At 38.8% G+C, this 24,678-nt stretch overlaps 1 protein-coding gene across 1 annotated transcript in view; it reads right to left on the bottom strand.

Annotated features, from left to right (window-relative positions):
- Window positions 1–24,678, bottom strand: part of LOC145994147 (uncharacterized) — a 118,406-nt gene that overhangs the window by 26,315 nt on the left and 67,413 nt on the right. Inside the window, exon 7 of the mRNA XM_083130238.1 lies at window positions 20,254–20,377. Coding sequence (XP_082986364.1) covers window positions 20,254–20,377 — 124 coding nt within the window. The remainder of the gene's footprint in view (window positions 1–20,253; window positions 20,378–24,678) is intronic.

The following is a 24,678-nucleotide window of genomic DNA, read 5'->3' as shown; positions in this document are numbered from 1 at the left end:
CATAATATTATTGTGCCACTCCAACGCGTGCCCGTGCAGCGGCTGGAAACACACCGCTTGCCGGCGAAATCAAATGTGGATATCCTCGTGTGTCTAGGTGTATGTCACACTACACACACTCACATTTCCATCGTGATTACTTTACATGTGTCGAAGTTTGTAAAATGATCACTGACGGGGCCAAGGTTTCTGGTGGTGGGACACTGTACGACTTTCAAGGTTTTGAGTAGGCTACATATTCAACAAAAAATATTTTTTGATATTCACATTCATATTACGTGATCCAAGCAAGGATTTATAAATTTATTTATAAACTTATTTATTTATTTATAAAGGATAATAGGAAGTCTAAATGTTGGAGTAAAATTTATACAAATTCAATATTGGCTCTGCAAAATTCGGGTTCGAATCCTGGTCTGGGAGTGAGTGTTCCTTTATCAATTTCATAATATCAACACCGATCTTCACGATTAGCCAAAAGTGGCAGAAATGTGAGGTAAAATAAACGTCAATCAATAGATCAATCGCCTCAAGTATTTCGGTAGCCACTTAAAATTTACATGCAAGAAAAATTTTGGAGAAGCCCCCTTTCCAATTTGTGCTTGAGGTTGCTAAAGGTTAAAAGGTAACGGTATTAGAGTGGGAAGAAGTGTTGGATAGCAAATTTGAATTTTTGGTCAGCGTTGCCATCAAACGAATGAAAATGGGTTGCCAATCTGTTTCGCTTACATTTTTTATTCGTTGTCGCTGTGACGCATTTCCTGATGACCAATGAATGACATTCGTGCAGTCTATGACTCAACCTTACTCTAGATTATCTTGTTACCCAAAAAAATGTACGAGAAGCTGACCTGGTAAAGAGGCCACATTTAATTTGCATTTCAGGTAGACAGGTCCCTTGAGGAATTCTCAGAATGGTATTTAAACGTTTCTTTTTCCGTACGCTAGCCAATTATGTAAACGTTGAGAATACAGTGTTCGTAAAGGTTTTAGTAACGCTTTCCATTAGGGTACTTTGTTTTGCAATTCATGGTTGTTTACAGCGGGAAGCAATTATTTGTCGTATAGAGGGCACGCATTACCACATTCACTCCACATGCGTGAATGAATGCTTGGTCAATGTCAAAAAGTAATTTTATAACAATGACGTAACTACAGACGACGTAAGGTTTAAATTGCCTTAGGCAATAGCCCAGGTCACTGTTTTTTTTTGGGGGGGGGGAGGGTTACTAATTTTTTGTACACATCGTGGTATTCGTAGGTATCAAGATGAAAGTTTCAAGGAAAGGCCACGTATAGTTCCGGACAAACTTAGGGAGATTTCAGACCGAAACGACACAAGTCGCCTTCTTCTGACTCACAAATTATGCAATAGATTCAAGAATCATAGCAAATTTCTAACCCTGCTCACAGATCATAATCTGGTCAACATTTTGATAAAAAAGATAAGATGTTTTCAAATCAATATCTGTTTCTGAAAGTATTTTCAATGCTAATCACGGAAATAAAATGCATTCTTCCCCATCACGGCAGGATTTTCCACAATTAAAATTCTCATATTCGCCTCTTTCATTACACTTATTACAGAACGCAACAAAAGAAATTTATACAAGGGGCATTTCGGTTGTTTACAATCCAATAGGTGATTCTGGAAGCATTTTGAATTTCTTCCCAATTCTTCAGGGATTTTTCTTATAACAGTGAATATTGGACATTTTGTCAAATAAATTTTCATGAGGGATTTCGAAAATAAAAATACATAATCAAAGTCCATACAATTTTTGTGCCAATGTCTCATGTGAAGGTGGAAGGTGGATTAAATGCATATAATTCTATGTGCATTTGTAGTTCAAAATCGAGGATTTGTATTATGGAAGATAAATAATTTACCAGAATCTATACAGAGTCATCTATTGGGGGAAATAATGGAACTACAAATTTTATTGTGAAATTAAGTTTAATATGTTACCTCTTTCTGAGAAATTACACGTGATGGGTAAAAATGGATTTCAATTTTGGAATCCGCATGCTAAAATTATTCAGAGACAACAGTCATCTGTGACACATCGACATCCATGTCGACCAGTGTAGCGATCACCAAGAACGTGCCATTGTTCCAGAAACTGTATATAACTTTCTTCCTGTCCTCTCTGGAGTTACACAGGGTAGAGTTGTAGGACCTCTCGTTTTCGTTTCTTTCACCGACGATTTCGCATCTCCTCTAGTAGTAATACCTTCTTTTCGCAGATGATTGTAAAATTTTCAGAGATAAACAAGAATATTTATTTCCTGCTGTCTGACATGGAACCTTACATTAAACCCTGAGAAATGTAGTACCCTCACTCACTCAAAAATGAGTTACACCTCTCGCAAAAGCATCAAATTCCTATATTCTCACAAAGACTTGGCTAACGTTTCAGGAACATATTACAGGCACCACAAAGGCCATGCGCGTCTTAGGTTTACTGTACAGATTCACTGAAATTGGTGACATCTTAGATCTTATCTTTACTTCAAATAATTCATTCCCCTCATTATATGCTCTCCAGTCTGGTCCATAGCGTGTCCCACTCAGCTCTCTAGAATCGATTCTTCATTTTTTCCTAGCTATAGTTCGTTACAGGGTTGTCCCATTAAACAATTGTTCAACACCGCATCTCTTGTCTTTTCTAAACTTACAGACCGTCAGTGCCGTTTGTGGAATGATTGCAATTATCTATATAAAATTGTCAATGGCAAAATCAGCTACAACACGCTCCTACAGGAATTCCACTTTCGAGTGCTTATGCGCACAACACGTAAGAACCCAATTTACACAGAAAAACCTAGTCCGGAAATTCAAAAAAATATCTCTCTTCTACAGACTTCCCACATAATGTAATAACCTCCCATCAAGTGTTGCTTGTGTATAATATATTATAGTATACTTATTTTAGTTAATATTTTGTGTTATTTTATTATTGATATTTTTCTGTTAATTGTTGACAATTTCAGCGTAAAATGACCATTTGTGTTGTATGTGAAATTTTCTCAATAAATAAATATTGTCGTGGACAATTGCGATGACATTTTAAATCTTGTATCAAATTGAGGGGTGACTTAACATTCCGTACAATACCTCTTACAAGAGAATTATGCGAAATATTGATATTTTCGGCTGGGAATTTGGTTCAATCAAGTTTTTGAACATGGGCTAGAGTCAACAGACACCTTTTGAAGCTACCCGTTTCCTCCACTTTCCAACTCTCTCGTCGATTTTAATGTCACGCTTCTTCCTTTTCTGACCTTCCAGATTAAGTTCCATCTCATGTACTTGATGTTGGTGTCTTCTGCATGGCTCTTGATCTTGAGGCAGGCCAGAACGACATGAATTTTTGGATGCGGTCTTCCAAGCCAGCTATTTATTTTGTTGTTCCAACCTTCTACAGCATTATTAGTTATGTGGCGCCTTTGGTTAGGTTAGGTCCTGGTCGTAGCAATTGTCCTACCATTAATGTGTAAAATGACCTTCACCGTCAAAATCATCGCAATTGTCCTTGATTCTGGCTTCATGGCAATTGTCCGCCATCGCAATTGTCCTACACTCTAAAGGACACCTGTATTTCAGACTAAGGAACAAAAATTTCTGTTTTTTTTAGACCTCTGAAAAATTTTGGTAATAATTTTGAATGCCCTTTAATGCCGGTCCTGGTGTCAGATGTCAAATTTTGCGCGTCTGTGTGTATTAACTGTAAATATATTAGCCATAACTATAAGTAGATTAGTATTCAAAATAAGTTAATATAAATTAATTAATTTCAAAAGTTGTATCTATGACTGAGTTTTATTTTCCAATAGCGACACAATGACTCAGCAATTTTTGAAAATAACTTCCCATTCGCTGACGCACTCATTGTTGCACGTGTTTAATTTCCCGCCTCCTGCCACTCCTGCGAGAAACAATGACGTATTACTACCGTTAAGAAACGCTTTCAAAAGAGTCATTAGATCATTGTCGTCACTCTAAGAAGCGATTGCGCAATAATCGAAAACCACTTCCTCCTTCGCATCTCGTGGGCCGCAAAGAAAGAACAAAGCATGAAAAATTATCACGCTCCGAGAAGAAAGTCTGTGAAAAGAGGCAAGTAGTCGGGCGGAGAAAGTTGTGTGGAATGCGCGTGTTATTTGAGTGTGTCCACTTCCTTCCTTACGTAACATCTCGGGACCTTTCTCTCACGGGATGTTTGTTGATGGTTGAGACGTCGGAAGACTGGTTCTGCAGCGGAAGTATTTAACTTTAACGGTGGACGGCGCACTCAATACCTGCTGGAGACAGCCAAGGTATTTGCTGTCGATGGTCGAGGGCGTCCGGAATGGGGACAAGGGGGGCCACGCCCCCCCTCGAAAATGGATATTACCATAAACTTGTATACTACACATATATATAATTTAACTATTTATTATTAGAAGGGTGTTGCAGGAACATGGTAATTTCAATGTGAAGAAGCGTTTTTTTGAGGGGGCAGCACTATAATGGAGGAACATATGTATAGGTTGCCCCCCCCCCCTTTGTTGCCCGTCCCTGGAAAAAATCCTGCGGACATCCATGTCAATGGTGTAATACAGTAGCATAGCAAGGGGTGCCCGGGGTCTCGCGTTCCATGGGGTTGATACGAAAAATATAAAAAATAACTCTTGGCTCTACAGTGTCCTGTAAGGGCCTTGGCCTATCTCCCGACTGCCAGTCTCCCTCCCACAATCCTACCTAGAGGTAATAAGGTCCCGTCGAACCCTCAGTCGTTATAGGAGATTTCCCAGACCGGGTTCCGCTAGTCACACGAACACACACAAAAATATAGTTTGGATAAACATGTAGTCATTTATTTTTGTTTGAATGTCGATAAAATTAAAATTAAATTTTCGAAATACTTAAGTTTTAGACAAGAAGCGCTAACAGTATTTTACAATTATCCAGTCAGTCGTAGCACAGGAACACAAACAAGCGAAACAAATCACAAAACGTTCCTGAAATCATCCAACACTAAAACTGAAGTCCGCATGTAGGAAGTTTCGAGCCGACTCGGAACAACCACAAGGAAACACCAGACAGTTTACCACTGGCCGAGATGCCAACAATTCGAATCCTTTCATTGCAGTTGAAATTATTATTAAAAGACTAAAAAAGAAAAAGCACAGCTCACTTTTGCTAACATAAAACGTGCAAAACTGCTCAGGCTCACTGCCATTGTTAATGTACTGAATGAACCTTATTCTTAATAGTTTGTCTGCTTGACTAACCGATTCTAAAGGCATAAGACATGATGTTTCATTTCAACCCAATTGCCGCGATCATCCAGAGGTGGGAAGAAAAACTAATAACCATTACTAAAAATCAATAGCAAGTCAATCAAACGAAACGATCCCCCCATTTTTGTGTGAAGATATATAAATTTGTTAGCTAAACTATAAAATTTTGTCCCACCCTAAAAAAAATCCCATGACGCAGGCGCGTCATGACCCCCCCCCCGTGGGCACCCCTGCTCGTAGTTCCCCAATTTTCTCACGATGGTGGGTTGCCACCGGTCCTATACACTACACAGGCCGAGAACCCAGAGACTGAACCGAGGCGGACTCGAACCCTTGCAGTCGGAGTCCAAAGCTCAGCGCCTTAGACCGGCCAAGGGGGAGGACAAATGTAATAAATAGAAGGGAGAAAAATAGATTGAGATGGCCAGTCTTTGTGGGCAATAAAATAAAACATTCTGTTCTTTATCTGGCTATAAATTCTAGTTTAATCTTTAATTTGAATTAATACATCAATGCAGGCGGGCGAGCCCTAAGCCGGAGACCGAAAAGTTAAAATTATTGTGGTATTTCGCATGTTTGGCGTAGTGATAACGCCATCTCCTTAAGGGGCCAGGTTCAATCTCTGGTGGAGATACATAGTTCAGCGTTTTGGATGCCACTTTAAATTGTAGGATCAACCCCCCCGGACAACTGTAGTGAAAACGATGATATCACATTTTTGGAGTTTCATTGTCTCTAGTGCTGAGTATATTATTTTCAAACTGGGTAATCGAAAATGCTACACCCTATATATAATTTGCATATTTTACCACCAATTTTTTTTAGGATCTGTAACCTATATGTTATTAAATATAGCAAGGGGAATATAATATTTGTCTGTAATATTTCACAGACAAATAAACTTAAACGTTTTCCTGCAGTTTTGAAGTGTCGCACATGTAACACATTTCTGTTAATGATTTTCATGCATTCAGGCTACGTCATCACACTCATATTCATTTGTTGACGGACACCACAAAGTGCTTCATAATTTTATGAAATCAGTTCATTATTAATATTGAAATCCAATTGAATGTCTAGAACCTTACATTGAATGCCACACACGTAATGCTGGAATGATCCCACTATGATATTCCAAGATCTGAAGACTTGCATGTGCTTAGAATTCCTTCCAGAAAATTCACGCCGACATTCGTGGCGGAGTGGTTAGCAACAGGGGTCCCGGATTCGAATCCCAGTCTGGACATGCGTGTTTTGAGTGTCCCTTCATCAATTTCATCATATCATCAATCATTCTCATAATCGCAATTTGCCGAAAGTGGTAGAAAAGCGACATAAAATATACTAATTTAATCAGTGGTTTGCTTTCGTTGCGTAAATAGTCACAATAGTTTCCTGGCTACATAAGCCTACTAAACTACTATTGAAAATATCTACTGTCAGATTAAAAACTATAGATACTCGAATTTGGATTCCAATTAAAAATTAACCAGTAGACCTACACAGAAACGAGTTACATCAAGATTTAGCTTGTTCATTAATCTATGCTAACCATTTTTTTCTAGTATGTGGTCTGTTTTTCTTATTATCGTGATAACAAAGAAAGTGACTTCTTTTTTAGTTTTGCAAACGATCGCTTTCTTTGAATTTCTATAAATAAAAAAAAACGAATGGTCGATAGTGATGAAGTTTTAACAGTGCACGCAAAAATGTTTTAAACAAATTTCAATCAATTTTCAGATTTCTAAAATTTGTCAGAAAACAGTTCTTATCAATTTTGCGAAACAACTTTTTCTTAGTATTTGTTAGTCCTACAAATTCAATATTCGTCTTGTTTTGAAGCTCTTTGCATCTATTTTTAAAATCCATTATCACATTGCGAAACCGATTTTATGCTTAGTTATTACTGCTATTAATATTTTTGTAATCATCGTCATTACTACTATTATTATTACTATTACTACTACTACTTATGATTTTTTAAAATTTCATACATTTGTAGTTTACATATTCTCTATATCTATCTATATAAGCTACAATTTGCACAACTGTATACTTAACATTAATTCATGTCGGACAATAACCTGTTTTTTTTATACTTAGATAATTCTAACCGTAAAATAGACTGTAAGCTTAAATGTAACCCTATTTCATATAATAATAACAGTTGCTGCAACCTACGGCCTGGAAGTCACAGAGAACAATACTTTTGTTATAAATTATCTCTCCAATTTCACGATTCGAATTACATTAACTCTTTCCAAAAATCTCTGGGTGAGGAGGCAAGTGGCCCAACAGCCCTCCCCTGCGGTCGCCCATGCTAGGTAATCAATGCAACCTTTCGAACCGAAGCGACGCGACAAGCTGCACGTGTCACTCGGACCTACCCGTTTTCTCAATGGCGTGCATCATGTCGGTCTGTTTTCGGGCATGAGCGGTGAATATTATGCTTTAGACTGAAAGGGGTCACTTGACGCTTCGGTCTGAAATCAGCGTGTCACCCTTTGAAACAAAGGAAACAGCCGGGGAGTGGACTGCATAATCTATATTTATCTCCTGATATGCTTCGAACCAAGGGCGCCCGCTGGGGGGCGCATGCCACCTCATGAGATACCTGGAGAAAGTTCGTGTAATTTATTAAAAATAATATTGTTTTCTGCTATTTACGGGCTACCAGTTACAGTACGAGAAAACGTTTTCACAGGAGACATTAGAATCATGTTGACTGCCGCAACTTCGAAAATTCCCGATGCGGTAAAAATTTCGAATTGAACACACTATTTCCCCTTCAATAGATAGTTTTTGCACTTCTGGAATAAAAACAGCTAGTTTCAAGAAATTTCAGGCACTTACAGTCCAGAAAATATCAAGAAATAACCTAGTTTAAATAAGATCCTTTCGAATTTCTCGGTTGTTCGGGATTACGAAAATTGGGAAATTATTTACCGAAGTCGGGATATGACCTTGATAAATCACAACCCGCCATTTTGATTTTGTTTTTACAGTACCCTTCAGCACGTAAAGACATGGATCAGAGGTACCATGAAGGACGATAGATTCAGTGATCTCTGATATCTGTACATTGTGAAAAAGTACAAAAATACAAAGAACTGTTGATTCTAATGCGCCACCACACTCTTAACTCCAAGATCTGGAGATGCGAATTGGCAACACTCTGCTCCTTATTCCTCCTAGGCAGTTGGAACCACTAGTTCTCACCCAACGATCGGGATTAAGACGATCACCAATCTTCCAGGAAGGTAGGAGTCGAATTACTTTCGGAACATCTCCAGCGGACTGCGCGAGTCTGTCTAGCGAGCCTAGTGGGCGTATAGAACCTGCGCAAGGGGCTTAGCGATAGGTTCTGTGTTGAGATGACGTCAGCGGCTCGCTTGGTTAATTGGCTGCTTCGAGAGTTGTGACTCGTTCCGAAGCTTCACATGCATAACTGCCAAAGATGTTACGGAAATAATCTCCCTCTAACCACCGAACTGTAACACATTACATAGAATGAAATTAAAATATTTTATAGTAAAATGTCGAAAAACTTTAATCACGGATCGCGAGCGTACATACTTATTCGCACAAATTAAAAATGTAATATGTTGTGTTCTGCTCGCTTCTAGGCAGTGATAAGTAACTTATTTCTCTCGACAATCCGTGCACCGCCTTTACCGTTAATAGCAAGATCTCAACTGCTTACCTCAGGCGCGAGGCACAGCATAACTTGGCATAACAGTTTGTTCTTTCTTTCTTAACAATGCTACCAACTCATATTATAAAAATTACACAAGAAAAACTCTTAATTTGTATGTCAGATCAATGCTAATTGGCGAGAGTAAGCTTAGGTTATGGTTGGCAACAATTAAATGGAACTTTTGACGTCGCCATTTACACGTAGCATCAGTCCCCACTCCTAAAATAAACAGCCAATAGGAGAACGTCGTATTATTGAAAGCGAGCGAGAATTTCTGTGCTTTAATGTTATAATATTAAACTAGAAAAAAATAACGAAACAAATTTTAGAGAGTAATTAATATTTGCTCTTGCACATAAAATGATTAAATAAAGATTTAGTTTACATACTTTTAACGAAGACTAAATTGCTTCAATCTTGTCCATTGTTGCCAAAAATCGATATTAGGAAGTAATATGTACTTAAACAACAACTTTTGCGTGAAAGATAGATATAATCCTAGCCACCTCGGATTTGAAAGATAATAAAAACGTTGAATAAACTATTTAGGATAATTATTTGTCTATAAGATCTGAATTAGATGTTCAAAAATACGCGTATAATATAATTAATAAGATAAAACATAAATATATACATGAATTATAAAAAAAATTAAGTATAAGTAATTTAATCCAAGTTCTTAACTTGAAAGCAAACGAATATGATATATTTTAAATTCAGAGGAGTCTCGTGAACGCATGCGGTGAATGCTGCGCATGCGTCAATTGCGGGATAAAGGACAGCTTGCTCTGCGACGACATTTATGAGCATTTCTACATTCTAATTTCTTCATATAGGAGAAGTATTTATTTTACACGAGAGCTCTCAACTAAGCTTATATTACATAACTTGGATCTGAAGTGACGCATGCATCAATTGTGGGAAAATAATTATTACTTTCTTTCACTTCAGATCCAAGAAATGTAATATAAGCTTAGTTCAGCGCTCTCGTGTAAAATAAATACTTCTCCTATATGAAGAAATTAGAATGTAGAAATGCTCATGAATGTCGTCGCAGAGCAAGCTGTCCTTTATCCCACAATTGACGCATGCGCAGCATGCACCGCATGCGTTCACGAGACACAAGAGTGAAATTTGGCTAACATGGCGGTCGTTACATGATGAACAAAGTGACAGATGTTTATTAAAAGGAAGCAAGGAGAGTCCAGTGTAATGGAGACGTCCCGTTTTAGTCGGACAGTCTATTCTTTTCAATCTCTGTCCAGACTTTGTCCCAACTGCAGTCGAGAGGGGAAAATGGGCCCTTTTTTGTTAACCCGCATTCGGACATGTTCCTCATTACAAAAGAACGTTCCTGTTACGCATTTTATTAATAAATATGTAATTTTCTAAATATAGAATTATCAAGGCTGTTCACTGGTGTTGGTATAAGAAAATTAAAGGAAATTTGAAAAGAGTGTTAATTTGCGGAATACAGTAGTATACTGCTGAAAGTTGAATATAAACAATAAGCAGCAAGCTGTACGCTGTGTGACAGCGACTGTGTTGCTGATTGTAGGAAGGGGTGAGTTGAATTTTTCCCGTTACTTTGGACCATACTATTTCAATTCTACAATTACTACCATAGCCTTCGTGGTCACATTTAATACTGGGGTGTAAGGAATGGCCCTTTCTTAAGACGCCCCAATGTCATCCTTGCTTCCACGTAGTTCACTCTGGACTACAATTTGCAGACTAGCGAGGCTCTGGCGTCTGTACTCACAGCTAGTGGTCTCGTGTTCTGCCGTCTGTATATATTTGTTATCAATGGCGGCGATTGGAGGGGGGCAAGGGGGGCAGTTGCCACCTCCACTTTTTGCAACTTTTGCTCCCGCACTATACTATACCTTATCTAACAAGGGAAAGTAAACTGTCCTTGCCCCCCCTAGTTTTGGCACCTTGCCCCCCCCCCCCACAGTTTTGGAACCCAATCGCCGCCACTGTCTGTTATTATCCCTTCATCCATCTTATTAGTAGCATTCAACCTCATCTTCGAAATTAGCCAAAAATGACAGAAAAGCGAAGAAAAATAAATCAAATCATTTATTCATTCACATCTAATACTCCAACAACATTTCAGATCTGTTTTGTCCACATTTTCGGATCTGCCCCCCACCCTTCAAAAAAAAACCTGCCTACGGATCTGCTACAAAGAAGTACGTAAAGAAACAGGTGCTACGATCTTATTTCAGAATTCTCATTGAATTGAATAAAATGTATACAGGTGGCTACACTGCCGGAAATGACGCATATTAATTCGGACAGTGAAAATCTTACGTAATTGTTTTCCCATCAGAATGACCGGCAGGCACTGCACGGTATCTTTTCAAAGCAAGAGTGTCGCACTCGCAAACACAATAAAACAAATTACACGTTTTCCTAGCAGAGACGTTGGGAAGAAAACATTTATTGAACCAGAAATGAAAATAGGGCGGGTCACATGCAGAATTTCAACCTTCAAACTTGAATGTTGAATAACCGCTTTTACTTCTGTGCCCTGACATGGTTCACGAACCATGCGAGACAAGACTTAGAGCAAGAAGCATTTCATACAACATCAACAATTACAGCTTTCTACACAAGGTGTGCGTTTTGTTATATAAACAATGCGTTTTACGAGTTCACATGCTTGCTGGTTCTTTTGACATTGCGTACGCGGAAATATAATATCATAGGATAAGAGACAGGGTAGGAGATTAAGGAAAAAGCATCAGAAGATGTAACAGTCGAAGTGAAACTAGGAAGGCATTCATTAAAGAAAAATAAAATATTACCCCGTACAAAAACTACCAGTAGAAAATATGTATGAGTCACATAAAGTTTGTGCTTGAAAATGTTGATACCATGCAACGCCAAGCACATACTATCTAGAAATATATTTCGGAGGGGTCTCAAAATAATAATAATAATGTTTAAATTAAAATAATTTACAATGTATTAAATGAATTAAAATATTATTAATTCAAATATTCAAATTAATTAATATATTTTAATTACATGAATAGGTAAATAGGCGGTATAAAGATTTCACAGCGCGTATTCATTATCTAGCTTACGTATAGTTAAGGTCGGCAAAGTTTGTAAAAAAAAACAACTGCCCTGGCAAGGAAATTAATGTCAAATAGATTAAGATTTCAATATACAGGGTCATCCGTTTGAGATGTCAGAAAAGTAAACCTTTATACACAAGGGGTTAATGTACGTATCTCTGAGCAGCTTGTTGTAATATAAGCAGAAAGGATGTAAGTTTCGATTGAGTGGAGGTTTACTTACTTCAGCTGCGTGGCGGCAGTAGCATGCATGTAATACTGGAAAATTTCGGATACCATACGACACACTGTGTGTGCTGTTGTGACGTGATCACCACCTTTGTTACCATACATATTAGCGCCGCCATGTGGCCGAAGTCTGTAAACCTCCACTCATTCGAAACTTACATCCTTTCTGCTTATATTACAACAAGCTGCTCACAGATACGTACTTTAACCTCTTGTGTATAAAGATTTACTTTTCTGACATCTCAAACGGATGACCCTGTATATTTAATATCAGAAAAGGACTGACGTGCGGTGAGGTCGACACTTGGGGTAGCAATCAGTGGCGTGCCCAAGGGGGGTTGGTGTGGGTCATACCCCTCCCCCTTTAGGGTCCAGTATTACTAAAAAAAACGTCAAAAACAAGAAAAGATTTCAAAATGATGAATAGGTACTTTAAAAAAGTACACAAACTCCCACCCCCTTCCGAAAATGAAAAATTATTTGATTTGACTACTAAGCCAGAGATTCCGGGTTCGAATCTCGGCTTGGTCCTAGGTGTTCTTTGTGTGTGTGTCCCTTCATAAATGTTATCGTATTATCTTCGCGATTAGCCAAAAGTGGAGGAAAAGCGGAGTAAAATAAACCTAATCAAGCAATCAATCAATGATTTGATTTTTGTTACTTAGCGTCGCTTTCTTGTCACATTTCGTTAATTGCGAAGATGATAAAATTAATGAAGGGACAAACACAAATAACATCTATGCCCAATCGGGGTTCGAACCCGGAACTCCTGGTGTCGTAGCGTACTGTGATAACCACAGTCCCCCCGGTTGGTTGATTTGTTTGTCGATTTGGTGTTTTAAGTCCACTTTATGCACAGAAAGGCTAATCGGAACTGAACCTACAGTTTCTAGTGGGATCCGAACCAATATGTGCCTCCATCGGGTACCGATCCGGGACCACTCGCACTCACCCACGGAGGTCGGCCAACAACAAAGATGAGTGGGAATACATAGTTATCGGTAAAACAAACTGCATTTTTCCTCAGTGGTAATTTTCAATTGGATTTTTGAAACATCATATTTGTATATGATTAAGTTTTTTCTTTCCAAATATTTTGCATTGCTCAATTTCCCTAATTTCTCCATTCCACGATCTCCTTACTGAAGGATCCGGGCTCGAGCCCTGGCGTGTGCATGACTGTTCCTTTGTATCCATCCTTAACCTGTTTAATTTAATCAACGTTCATCGTCATGACAGAAGTTAGGTAAAGTGATGGAAGAGCAACGCTTTTAAAAAAAATCCCTCCGAGTGCATCTGCAGGGCACTGTGCAATCAGGAGTCTAGAGTTCTCTGTTAACGATTGTCCCTCATGACATCCTTAAGCTCATTAGCTACTTATTGCGATTAAATCCCAACAGCTAGAAAAAGTGATTGGAAGTGGCAAAAATTCAACATATTAGAGGAGATAAGCCGGTAACATAGTACACTTTTTTGTAGTTTCTTCAATAATATTCATTTGGCTTTTTGAGCTCTGGGATACATTTTTCATTCCAAATTCTTTCATTATTCAATGCAGAGTACAGCGCATAGGAACAAGAATGCGCGGTCATCACGGGTTCGAATCCCGGAATGGATTATTCTTTGTAAGGTCCCTTCATCAATTTCATCACTCATCCTGATTTTCGCGATAACCTTTTCCATAATTTTTGTCTCTTCTATTTTATTACACTTTTCGTGTCCACCCCATGGGGCGCGAGGCCCCGGGCGATCGCCCACTTCGCACACCCCTTGCTACGCCACTGCCAGAGACAATATAATACCCTGTGGAGTTTTCTTTTATGCTGTCCATCTGCGTGCTGAGTTCGATTTCACAGTCTTTATAAATGGTTTAGTAACTTTAGTTATTAGATGTATTTTACTTTGTTATATTAACGACATAAGCTCGTATGAATTAATTTAACTACAATTTATGAAATTTACAGACGATTGGAAGGAAGTAGGCTAATTAGTGCAGTCAATTTAGACGATTTTTTTTCGAAATAAAGGAACTAATTCATAACAAGCTGAAATTTGGCATACAACGTATTTATAGCATTAATAATAACATATCAAAAGTCCCCGGCGATCACCCGTACGCTAAGTCCGCCATATTAGAAAATGGCGGACAAATTCAAGTTTCCACGAAATAAAGGAAATCATTGACATTAGCTGGGTGTTTGATTAACTATATGTCTTTCTTATAAGACTAGCAACATCAATTACAACATATTAACTGTTCTGTAGATCATTGACATGGTATGTAACGCCGCCATATTAGATGAATGGTGGACAATTTCTCATGAGAATGGAATTGACTTATAACAGAATGGAATTTGACAAATGGTTTTGGTACGTAAGGTATGACAACATTCCATAACTTTTTCCGTCTCATCAGGCGGGCTATTTCACGTGTCTCGTTCTGTTCACAAACTAAATCAGATTTTCACAATCGTAATGTACACTGGCTTCAACTAGTCATCCGGCAGTTTGTTTCCTTATACAGCATATTTGCAGAAGATACAATCAAATCTACACGTGTATCAATATACGCTGTATAAAACACACATTACTACTAACTTCGTTGACCCTGTACACCTGTAGGTAACACTGTGATCAGAAATATGTTCCAAAAACTGTGGTGGAGAATACAGTTCCATGCAAGCAGGCTTAAGATGTCCAGATTATGTGCCCCTTGCCAAGGTGTTTCTGCACGAAATCCATTCTTGCTTTCGTGACAACGATGAAAGCGGCGAACTCTTTGATACAGGTATGTTTTTTGTGGTGTGTTATGAAACAGTTCCTTTATTTTTCCTATTTTGACTGCCTGCACTATACAAAATATAAATGAATTCTTAAGAATGTCTCACACTTACAAAGAGTCAGTAAATTGCGGATAGATGGCTCTACCTTACTACTAAGAAATAGAAGTGGAAATATGTAGATCTAACTCCAAATAGAGCCATTTAGAACTGTAACTGTAATTCCTATTACTAACAGTAATATACTTTGTTGATGAAATGAAAGAAGTTTGTTTAAACAAACCGTTTTCGGAGTTATGTTCCAGTGTTTCTCACAATATAATGTTTTACCTTCTTTTTGATGTATAGGTAATCTCCAAGATATTCATTCTTTTATATTGTTTTGGTTTTCCAACGGTTTTGTGACCCCGTATTTACAGAAAGTTGCGTATGTCTCAGTGATGACTGATGTGGATCATCGTTGACTAAGGAGTTTAAACTGCCTTAATTAAATCCCGATGGTCATCCTGAACGTGGAGAATCACTCAAGTCAGAATTGCTTGCTCTCTTTAGAATGGCAAAACCATTTTCTTTCCCTGCATTATCCTTTTAGAGCCTGATTTTTTGTAATGGAACAAACTGGCAGTTTGAAAAATTTTTTGTACGTGTAAGACTTCCTTTGGCAGGATTGACAACAAAAAAATTTCTGACATTGTAATAATACTAATTACAACTAATGAGACCTGAAAGTCCCGACAGGTCACTAACGTTCTGTGTATAAACAGAGAAATGATGTATATCATATGGTGCTTAGTTATATATACTCCTTCAACACTTACATTCAAAATATCTACACCCTACCTGTTGTATTTTAGAATATACTCCTCATAAGACAAATATATACATTAAAAGACAAGTGAGCAAGATAGAGTAAATAACAAGAGTCATCACTCTTGACCTCCCAACAGTGGCGTACCCTGGATTTTCGTAAGGGAGTGAGTTATATATACTTTTGTATTAGGCAGCCCTTATTTTCCATCTTTTCCCCCTTTTTGACGGTCTTTTTAAAAAATACTAGACCAAACGGCAGGAAGAGGGGTGTTATTACCCCCACCAACACCCCGTTCGGCACGCCACATCCTTAGATGTGCTACCTAGAACATTGGGATATGAAAGGAAGTGGGGGGGGGTTGGTGGGGGTCATAGCCCCATTTGGCCCAGTATTCGTAAAAAAAATAACGTCAAAATTAGGAAAAATAGCAAAATGAGGACTGACTGCTAAGAAAAAATGTATATACCACCACATTTGAAAATCTGGGGCACGCCACTAGTTTAGAAGTACGGAAAATATATTAATATTTTTTTATAGAAGTAGACACCAGAAGCCTGTTGGAACTGCACAGTCCCAAGTAATATTTTCCATATAAAACAACTTTCCGATCATATTTGGCCAAAGTTATTTTATAGACATTTTTATGTGAGTTAAGAATAAGTTATAAAATATTCTGGGGTACTTACAGTTATTCTAATATCTAATTTTCATAAATGTAAGACCACTGCACTTTTATGAGGTCAATATGGCTGCATTACTGACGCTTAGGTCTAAGAAATTGCTTACTGCTCCCTTGCATATAATTTCAGCAGCGCCTGCTGTTTGTTGTGCGTAATAAACACTACACATAACATGAACACACAAGTCCCGCCGAGACAGATTGTTGTTGATTTGGTGTTTTAAGTCCACATTATGCACATGAAGGCTAATCGGGGCTGGACCTACAGTTTATAGTGGTATCCGAACCACTGTGGCAAGTGCCTCCACCGGGTATCGAACAAGGCGGCGACGACGAGACAGAAACCTAATGTGTCATGTAGCAAGCATTTGTAGGATGTGGGACTTTAAAGTTTCGTCAGTCGATAGTTAAGCTTTATTGTTGGCATTCTTCCCGTACAAAGCACAAATGTTTTCAGCCCAATCCGCTACCTCTCCTCCTCTGTTAAATTCAGACAGAAGAATATGTCTGAAGTGTTCGCTTCTTTCCACTTCAAACTTGTTAAAAAACTCAATATGCTGACCAAGGCAGAAATTTATTTTATTATAAATGTTTGTACTTGGTACAGAGTCTGAAGAAGACCTTGCTAGAAGGTTGAAACGTTACGTTTAGTTTATGTTTTATAATAAAATAAATTTCTGCCTTGGTCAGCATATTGAGTTTTTCATATCATGGAAACAAGGCTTAATGGTGTTATTCACAATTATTGTTCATTCGTCCACACCACAAATAACACTGTGTTAATTCAAATCTGCAAAATGCGATGCTTATTCACAAGCACAACAATGTCACTCCAATTGATGAACGTTAAACGATAAACAAACTCTAACACCGCAGTGTTGCCATCCCAAGCACAAACACGAACATATGCATCAGCCCAATATGACGAAGAAACACTCGCAAAGAACACCGGTTCCCAGGCCGGGATCCTAACCCGGGACCCTGGTGCCTTAACGCACTGAAGCCGCATGATCCTACACCACACATTACACCGCTCCGGATTGCACATTACGGTGCAAACGGTGCGGACACCAGATACTCTACCTGACACCGAATGAACGAAGTAGACGAGTCGGTGTTATCTGTAGGTAATGTGTTTGAAAATTTGGTCATTCTTCCAAGTTGCATTAATAGAAGTACATCTCCTGTCTTACACACTTCTTACTCTTGTTGATTTTGTTTATTTTACCTCGCTTTCCTGCCATTTCTGAGGTTGAGTGATAACATGATGAAATTAATAAAGGAACACCAACAAAGGAAATCCATGGAGACCGGGATTGGAACCCAGGACCGCTGGCTTTGTAGCGCGTTGTGCCAACCACTTCGTCACGGAGGTCGGCATAAGTCTTCATATATTTGTTATAGGAGAATCGTTGATTGTGGGCTATTTCTTTGGAAGAAAATTTCCAACAGAAGTAAGTTACACTATCTTGATAAGTACCTGTTACTGTAACTTCGTTACTTTGTGAAATGAGTACCTATTACTGTAACTTCGTTACTTTTTAAACAAGTAACTGTTACTGTAACTTCGTTACTTTGTGAAATGAGTACCTATTACTGTAACTTCGTTACTTTTTAAACAAGTAACTGTTACTGTAACTTCGTTACTTTGTGAAATAAGTACCTGTTACTGTAACTTCGTTACTTTGTGAAATAAGTACCTGTTACTGTAACTTCGTTACTTTTTAAACAAGTAACTGTAATTCAGTTACTTTTAAAAAGTAACTTACCGAACACTGGCAAGAATCCAATGATGAATTGCACAGATGTGGAATCAGAGCCGGTCCTAGGGAGGGGCAACTCGGGCCCTAGCCCCCAAGGATTTTCTCCAGTCATTTCCCTGTTTCTGCGCGGCTCTGAGGCCCACCCAGCTTCATATCAATGCAATCCTGAAGGGTATAAGCGGCCGGGCGTGATGCTGATCACATCATCCCACCTATGGCCGACGTCAAGATCTATCTCCACATCACTCCATATGCCTTCATGGCAAGCACAGGGGTACCTTTACCATTTTTTTTACTTACATTGTAAAGAAAGTACTACATAAGAATCATATTGGGGTGTAAGGTGTGACCTTTTGAAAACGAGTCCAAATGTCAACTTCACTTCCACGTAGTACGTCCTGGTTACTGCAGTCTTGAAGGTAAACGAGGCTCTGGCGACTGTACCTACGGCCGGTATAATCCGCTATAGGGTTGTATTTTGTCCATATTTGTGCTGAGTGTCCCTTTAAAGCCTCAGCTTTTAACTGTAAGCATATTTTAGTCCCTAGGGCTACCGTAAAGGGCTGGACATCGTATAATATGACGGGTGCAAATAGCCTAAGTGCTGACGCAGCCATAATTTTAAATTTTAATCAGTCATTCAATAAAAAAACCTTCTCGAAAAAGATCCATAATTTTCAGATTCGACCAGAAACCTCTTCCGATCCAATCCGAGGACTGAACCCAGAAGCTACTGCCTATGAACCTCCTGTTGTACTTCCAAACCCATTCTTCCCCAGTAATACCACAACTTCTGATAGATGCAAGAGGTATATTTTAATTTTAATGAATTAGTGTAGATACAATATGCGTTTAATTCTAGAATGAAATCATAAAGTGAAAATATAATTTTATATGAAACAATGTTAAATTCACTATTGTGTCAAATTCAATAATAAACAAAAGTGAATTATGATATCATATCCACATTGAACATATATTGTAATTTATATAATGAACGTCGCTCTTTTGGCACATCGGAGATGAAAAGAAAGACTAATTTACAATTTTTTATTAGTCTTCCATAGATCTTGGATTTAACCTTCAACCAGTTCTGCTCATTGCTCGTAGGTAATGATGTAAATATCAATCTCACTTCCACGTAGGACACCCTGGACTGCATTTTGCAGACTAACGAAGCTCTGGCGTCTATGCTTACGGCCAAGTATTCCTCTCTGGGAATTGTGTTATGTGTTTGTGATTATGTCCCTTCATGTATTTAACCTTATCGCCATTCATCCCCATCTTCACAATTTTCCAAAAGTATGAGAAAAAGGACACAAAACAATCAATGCTATAAATTCATTCAAGCAAAGTTGATACATTGTAAGTCTTAATGTATTTATTTCATTACAATTAATAATATGTGTAATTTGTTTACGAGACAATTTCCAACAGAAAGTAACTTTAAAAATGACTTATACTTACTTTTCAAGTATCAGTAACTATAACCGAGTTACTTTATAAAATGAGTAACTGTAATAGTAACTCAGTTACCTTTTTAACCGAGCAACTGTATCTGTAATTCGGTTACATTTAAGAAGAAGCTTTCCGAACAATGGTAAGTATCCAGTGACCAATCGAGTACCAGTAACTGTAACGGAGTTACTTTCTGATACGAGTAACTGTTACCGTGTTACTTTCTTAACCAAGTAACTGTGACTGTAAATCAGTTACTTTCCGAACACGAGTAACAATCCGGTGGTCAAGAAAATAGAGTACCAGTAACTGTAACGGAGTTACTTTCTTATACGAGTAACTTTTACTGAGTTACTTTCGTAACCAAGTAACTATGACTGTAACTCAATTAAATAGTAACTTCTCTCAAGTTAAGAAGCGTTGATCTACCATAGGAGATGCCACATGCAAAAGTGAACTTACGAGTATCCAGTTTTTCTCCGAGTATAGGCAAACTCCACAACATGAGGGTGAGTAGGGACCAGTATACAATCATCGCACTTCCTGTCCTGACCAGCATCGCTCTTTCCATTAATCTTCTTCCTTCCTCTTTGGGCAAAAGATTCTAGCACCAACGGACTACTTTTTTGGCACCCGGTAGTCACCACGCACGGTGCCAGCAGATAGCGCGGTGATCTTCTCTTTCCACCAACAGAACTCGTAATGTGAAAATGAGTTTCGGGTCCCCCAACGGGAAGCAGTCGTAGGTGAAAGTGTGTGCCCCCTTTTTATCGCGAGGAAGTCGAGCCTTTCATAATGTCGGAGAAAGAGGGGGCTGTCGGCGGGGAGGTAAGAAAAAGCTTTTGGTACCTGCTAAGCGCCGCCAGCGAGTGCTGAATCAATTGCAAATTGTGACCCCTTTCTGAAGAACGTTCTGTCAAGATTGGAGAACCATGCGGGAAATGATGACTTTCAATCTCGCCACTGTAGTTCCGGGGTTCGAATCCCTGCTCGGTGTTTTTTATGAGTATCATAAGTATCATCACTCATCCTCGTCGCCGCGATTAGCAAAATGTGGCAGAAATTTATTTCTGCAAACAAATTGCCAACCTCCATGCTAAAGTGTTTAGCACGCTACCACGCCAAGCTAACTCGGCCTGAGTATTGATTGTGCGTGTCGCCTCATCAATTTCATCATAGCGTCACTAGACTCTCGGCATGCATTAGAAGTAAACTAAACCAAATTAATTAATAAATGAACTGCGCACTTCAATGTAGTCGGATTTCTTCATAAATGAAGGCTGAACTTCGCCCATGAATAAATAATTTCTAATTCTAATTTCCTCACGAGAGATTTCTTTGACGTCCAATTCGTGGCACCACTCTGAGCACTCTTTGTTTTATTTCTTCAAAACTTGTGCGTGAAAGATTCCCTGACAATAACCGTCGGAAAGAAGGCCGAAAATGAGAGGTGCAAGTAGCCCTATGTAATTTGTTTAAAGTTTAACAGAAGGTGCTTCCATCTCGTGACTATCACATGTAACGAACCTGAGAGTTTAAGATTTTATATTTATAAGAAGTTAAGATTTTTAAAATGTTTGTTATTTCAAATAATGTTCAAGTTGTCACAAATAATTATACTTAGACTGATACAGTTGTAGTTGCAACTTTTATACATGTTTATAAATACGTCAAAATCTGTTCGTGTTGACGTCACTTTCTAATCTCAGCCGAGGAAGTGAACTAACCTGAATGTTTCTCACCTGACGACAGACTGAGTTTGAAAAACAATTGAAGGTGAAAAATAATAAGAACTGGGGAAACGGAGAGAATTGAAGTATAGATTTTGGTTTTTCGAGTTTTCTTCTTGCCGATAAGTTGAAAGTAAACAATTAATTATGTTCTTTGACTTTCGCTTTATGTGAGGGAATATACCAACGTTAGTAGTGAATGTTCTAGTGTTGTACTGGTAAGTGATTATGAAATATAAGCGTTTATAAAACTGCGTTTTAACTTTGAAAACAGTGTTGTGTTTTTTCTTTTCTACCCAGCAAGCCCTGATGATTTGCAGATTCTCATGTTCCCGACTAAAGGAGTAGCGGAGTAACTTTCTGACGACTGGTGTCCAACTGGAGTACGTTGCATAGTTATTTTGGCACACCAACGCGGGGCTCGAGTGCATAGTTATTTTGGTACAATCGTGGGGACTTGAGTGCAAAGTTATTTTAGCAATTAAAACGTGATACCCGATTTAGTGCATACTGAAAGTGTTCGTCCATAAAATTCACGAAGGTGATATTGAAAGTCCTTGGAATTCACGAAGGTAAAAGTGTGATAGTGAAGTGAAGGTATTAACTGGTAAGAGCCATAGACGGTGTAGTAGATTGGAGAAAGACGCGACAGGAATGAATCTGCGAAGCAGAGGAAGAACGACAATGGATGCAGAAACCAAGTTTGGATGCTGTGATGATCTCACCAATGACAGGGAATTCTTCCAGTGTTGCCAATGTTTGCAGAGGTTTCATAGTAGTTGTGATGGGCAGGAAGTAACGTTGGCATCAAATAAAGAGATGCGATGCAAATCATGCTTGTCATCACCAGAAACAGAACCAGAACCGAACGTTCCTACCAAACCCTCATCAGATCACTGGCTACTTGATTGGTTGATGAAAGACAAAGCAGAGCGAAACCAGAAAGAAAAGGAGGATGAAGACCGTAGACAGAAGGAAAGGATAGAGGAGGAGAAACAGCGTAAGAAAGAGATGGCTCAGATAGAGAAAGTTCGAAAGAAGGAGATGATGGAGTTTAAGCTCATAGTTGAGTCTATAGAAGAAAAGAGAAGGAAAGAGAAAGAAGAAGAAGAAGAAAAGAGAAGGAAAAAGAAGAGGAAGAAGAAAAGAGAAGGAAAGAGAAAGAGGAAGAAGAGGAAAGGAGAAAGAAGGAAAAAGAAGAGGAAGAAGAAAAGAGAAGGAAAGAGAAAGAGGAGGAAGAGGAAAGGAGAAAGAAGGAAAAAGAAGAGGAAGAAGTTAAGAGAAGGAAAGAGAAAGAGGAGGAAGAGAGAAAGAGAAAAGAAGACTTAGATATTTTCCGTGCATTGATTGAAAACCAGGAAGAAAGGAGGATACAGGAAGATATAAAACTAAGGTCAGAGTTACAGGCTCTATTCTCTCAACATAAACTTGAACAGGTAGAGAGCGTCAGAGGAGAGATAGAAAAGCTTAGTATTAAAGTCACTGAAAAGGTGGACGAAAGGGTAAAGGAAATTGTGGAAGAGCAGCTAGAGTTCTTAACAGTTCGGCAAGGACGGATAGAGAAGGAACAGGAGCAATTGAAGAAGAATATGGAAACCTGCCTTGAAATTGTCCAGTCTGGAAGAGAATCTGAATGTGACTCTCCACAGAGAGTTCAAGAATTAAAGAGTTCTGTAGAGTCTATTAATGTAGCACTACAAACCTTTGGTGAACGAACAGAACTCATAGAAAATATAGTGCAAGAACAGAAAGTTGAAATAAAGGAAGCTGGAGAAAAGGTTAATTTTCTCCATGAGAAGGCTAAAAAGATGGAAGTATATCTTCGCCAAGAAATTCAGGAACAGACAGTTACAATTATAAGTAGGGTCAGTGAACTGCAGGAAAAGATCCATAATTTACAGATTCGACCAGAAACCTCTTCCGATATAGTGCCTGATCCAATCCGAGGACTGAACCCAGAAGCTACTGCCTATGAACCTCCTGTTGTACTTCCAAACCCATTCTTCCCCGGTAATACCACAACTTCTGATAGATGCAAAAGGCCTAGAGAAAAGGATAGTAATGACGGTTTTTCTCCTCGTCGAAGAACAGAGTTTAAGATGCCCAGAATGGCTGATATCGCTAACATTCCGAAGTTTAAAGGCGATATCGAAGCTCAATCTGCCGAACGATATCTGCGTGAATTAAATGTCAGTTTTGACTTAATGCAAGTGCCTGAGCACTATAGATTGGAATTATTACCTCAGGTTTTCACCGGCAAGGCTGAGCATTGGTTAGCTGGTAATATGGACAACTTTGTGAATTATGCTGATTTCTGTGCACGCTTTAAGGATGAATTTGCATCAGAAAAGGCGAAACAAAGCCAACTAGCGGCTGTGAGGAACCGAAGGTATTCTCGCCTGGCCCACGACAACTTAGAGAGTTTTGCCTGGAGTGTCTACGCAGCGTATAGAAACCTAGCTGACAATTTTAATGAGAGTGAAGTACTTAATTTGATCATTGGACAGTTGCCGTATCGCATTCGAAATCTTTGTCTGGCGCATGCTCCACGAAGTGTGGATGAATTGACACACTTCTTAAAGGACTTCGATATTTATGATGACCCTGATTCCTGGAAGAATAAAGAAGACCCTAAGAATAAAGAGGCTGCAGGCAATAAAAGTTTTAAGATCCGGAATATCCAGACGGATTCAGAGAGTCGAGGAGGAAATTTCTCACGACCTCGAAGATTCAACAGAGGATTAGGCAGGAGAGGCTTCAACCGAGATCAGAACGAAAGACAGGGAAACTCCTACAGGCCTCGTCTAGAACAAAGGCAAATTTCTCCAGACAGATGGCGTTACCAAGAACGAAGTAATCCTACTTCGCCAAGAAGGTACTCTCCACCACGTAGAGGTGACCATTGTGGTTCCTTCTCACCACGACATGACGTTGCCTCAGAGCAGGAAGAAGCAGTGGAGACTACCAGAGAGTTTCTGCAAAACCAGCGATCCCAATCATGTCAAACAAACTAGGACCTTGTCTAGGTGTTTCGCTTCCGTTTAGGCAAGGAGCCTCTGAGGAGCGTCCCATACAAGAATTACATGTAAATTTTCAGTTAACAGAAATGGAAGAAATTAATTTACAAAGCCAATTAAAATCAGCTCGAACATCAAAA

This window comes from Lepisma saccharinum, chromosome 10 (genome assembly GCF_977018435.1).
Source record: "Lepisma saccharinum chromosome 10, izLepSacc3.1, whole genome shotgun sequence".
Classification (NCBI taxonomy): domain Eukaryota; kingdom Metazoa; phylum Arthropoda; class Insecta; order Zygentoma; family Lepismatidae; genus Lepisma; species Lepisma saccharinum.
The sequence above is the reverse complement of the archived record's forward strand: the minus strand, read 5'-3'. Positions and strand labels throughout refer to the sequence as shown.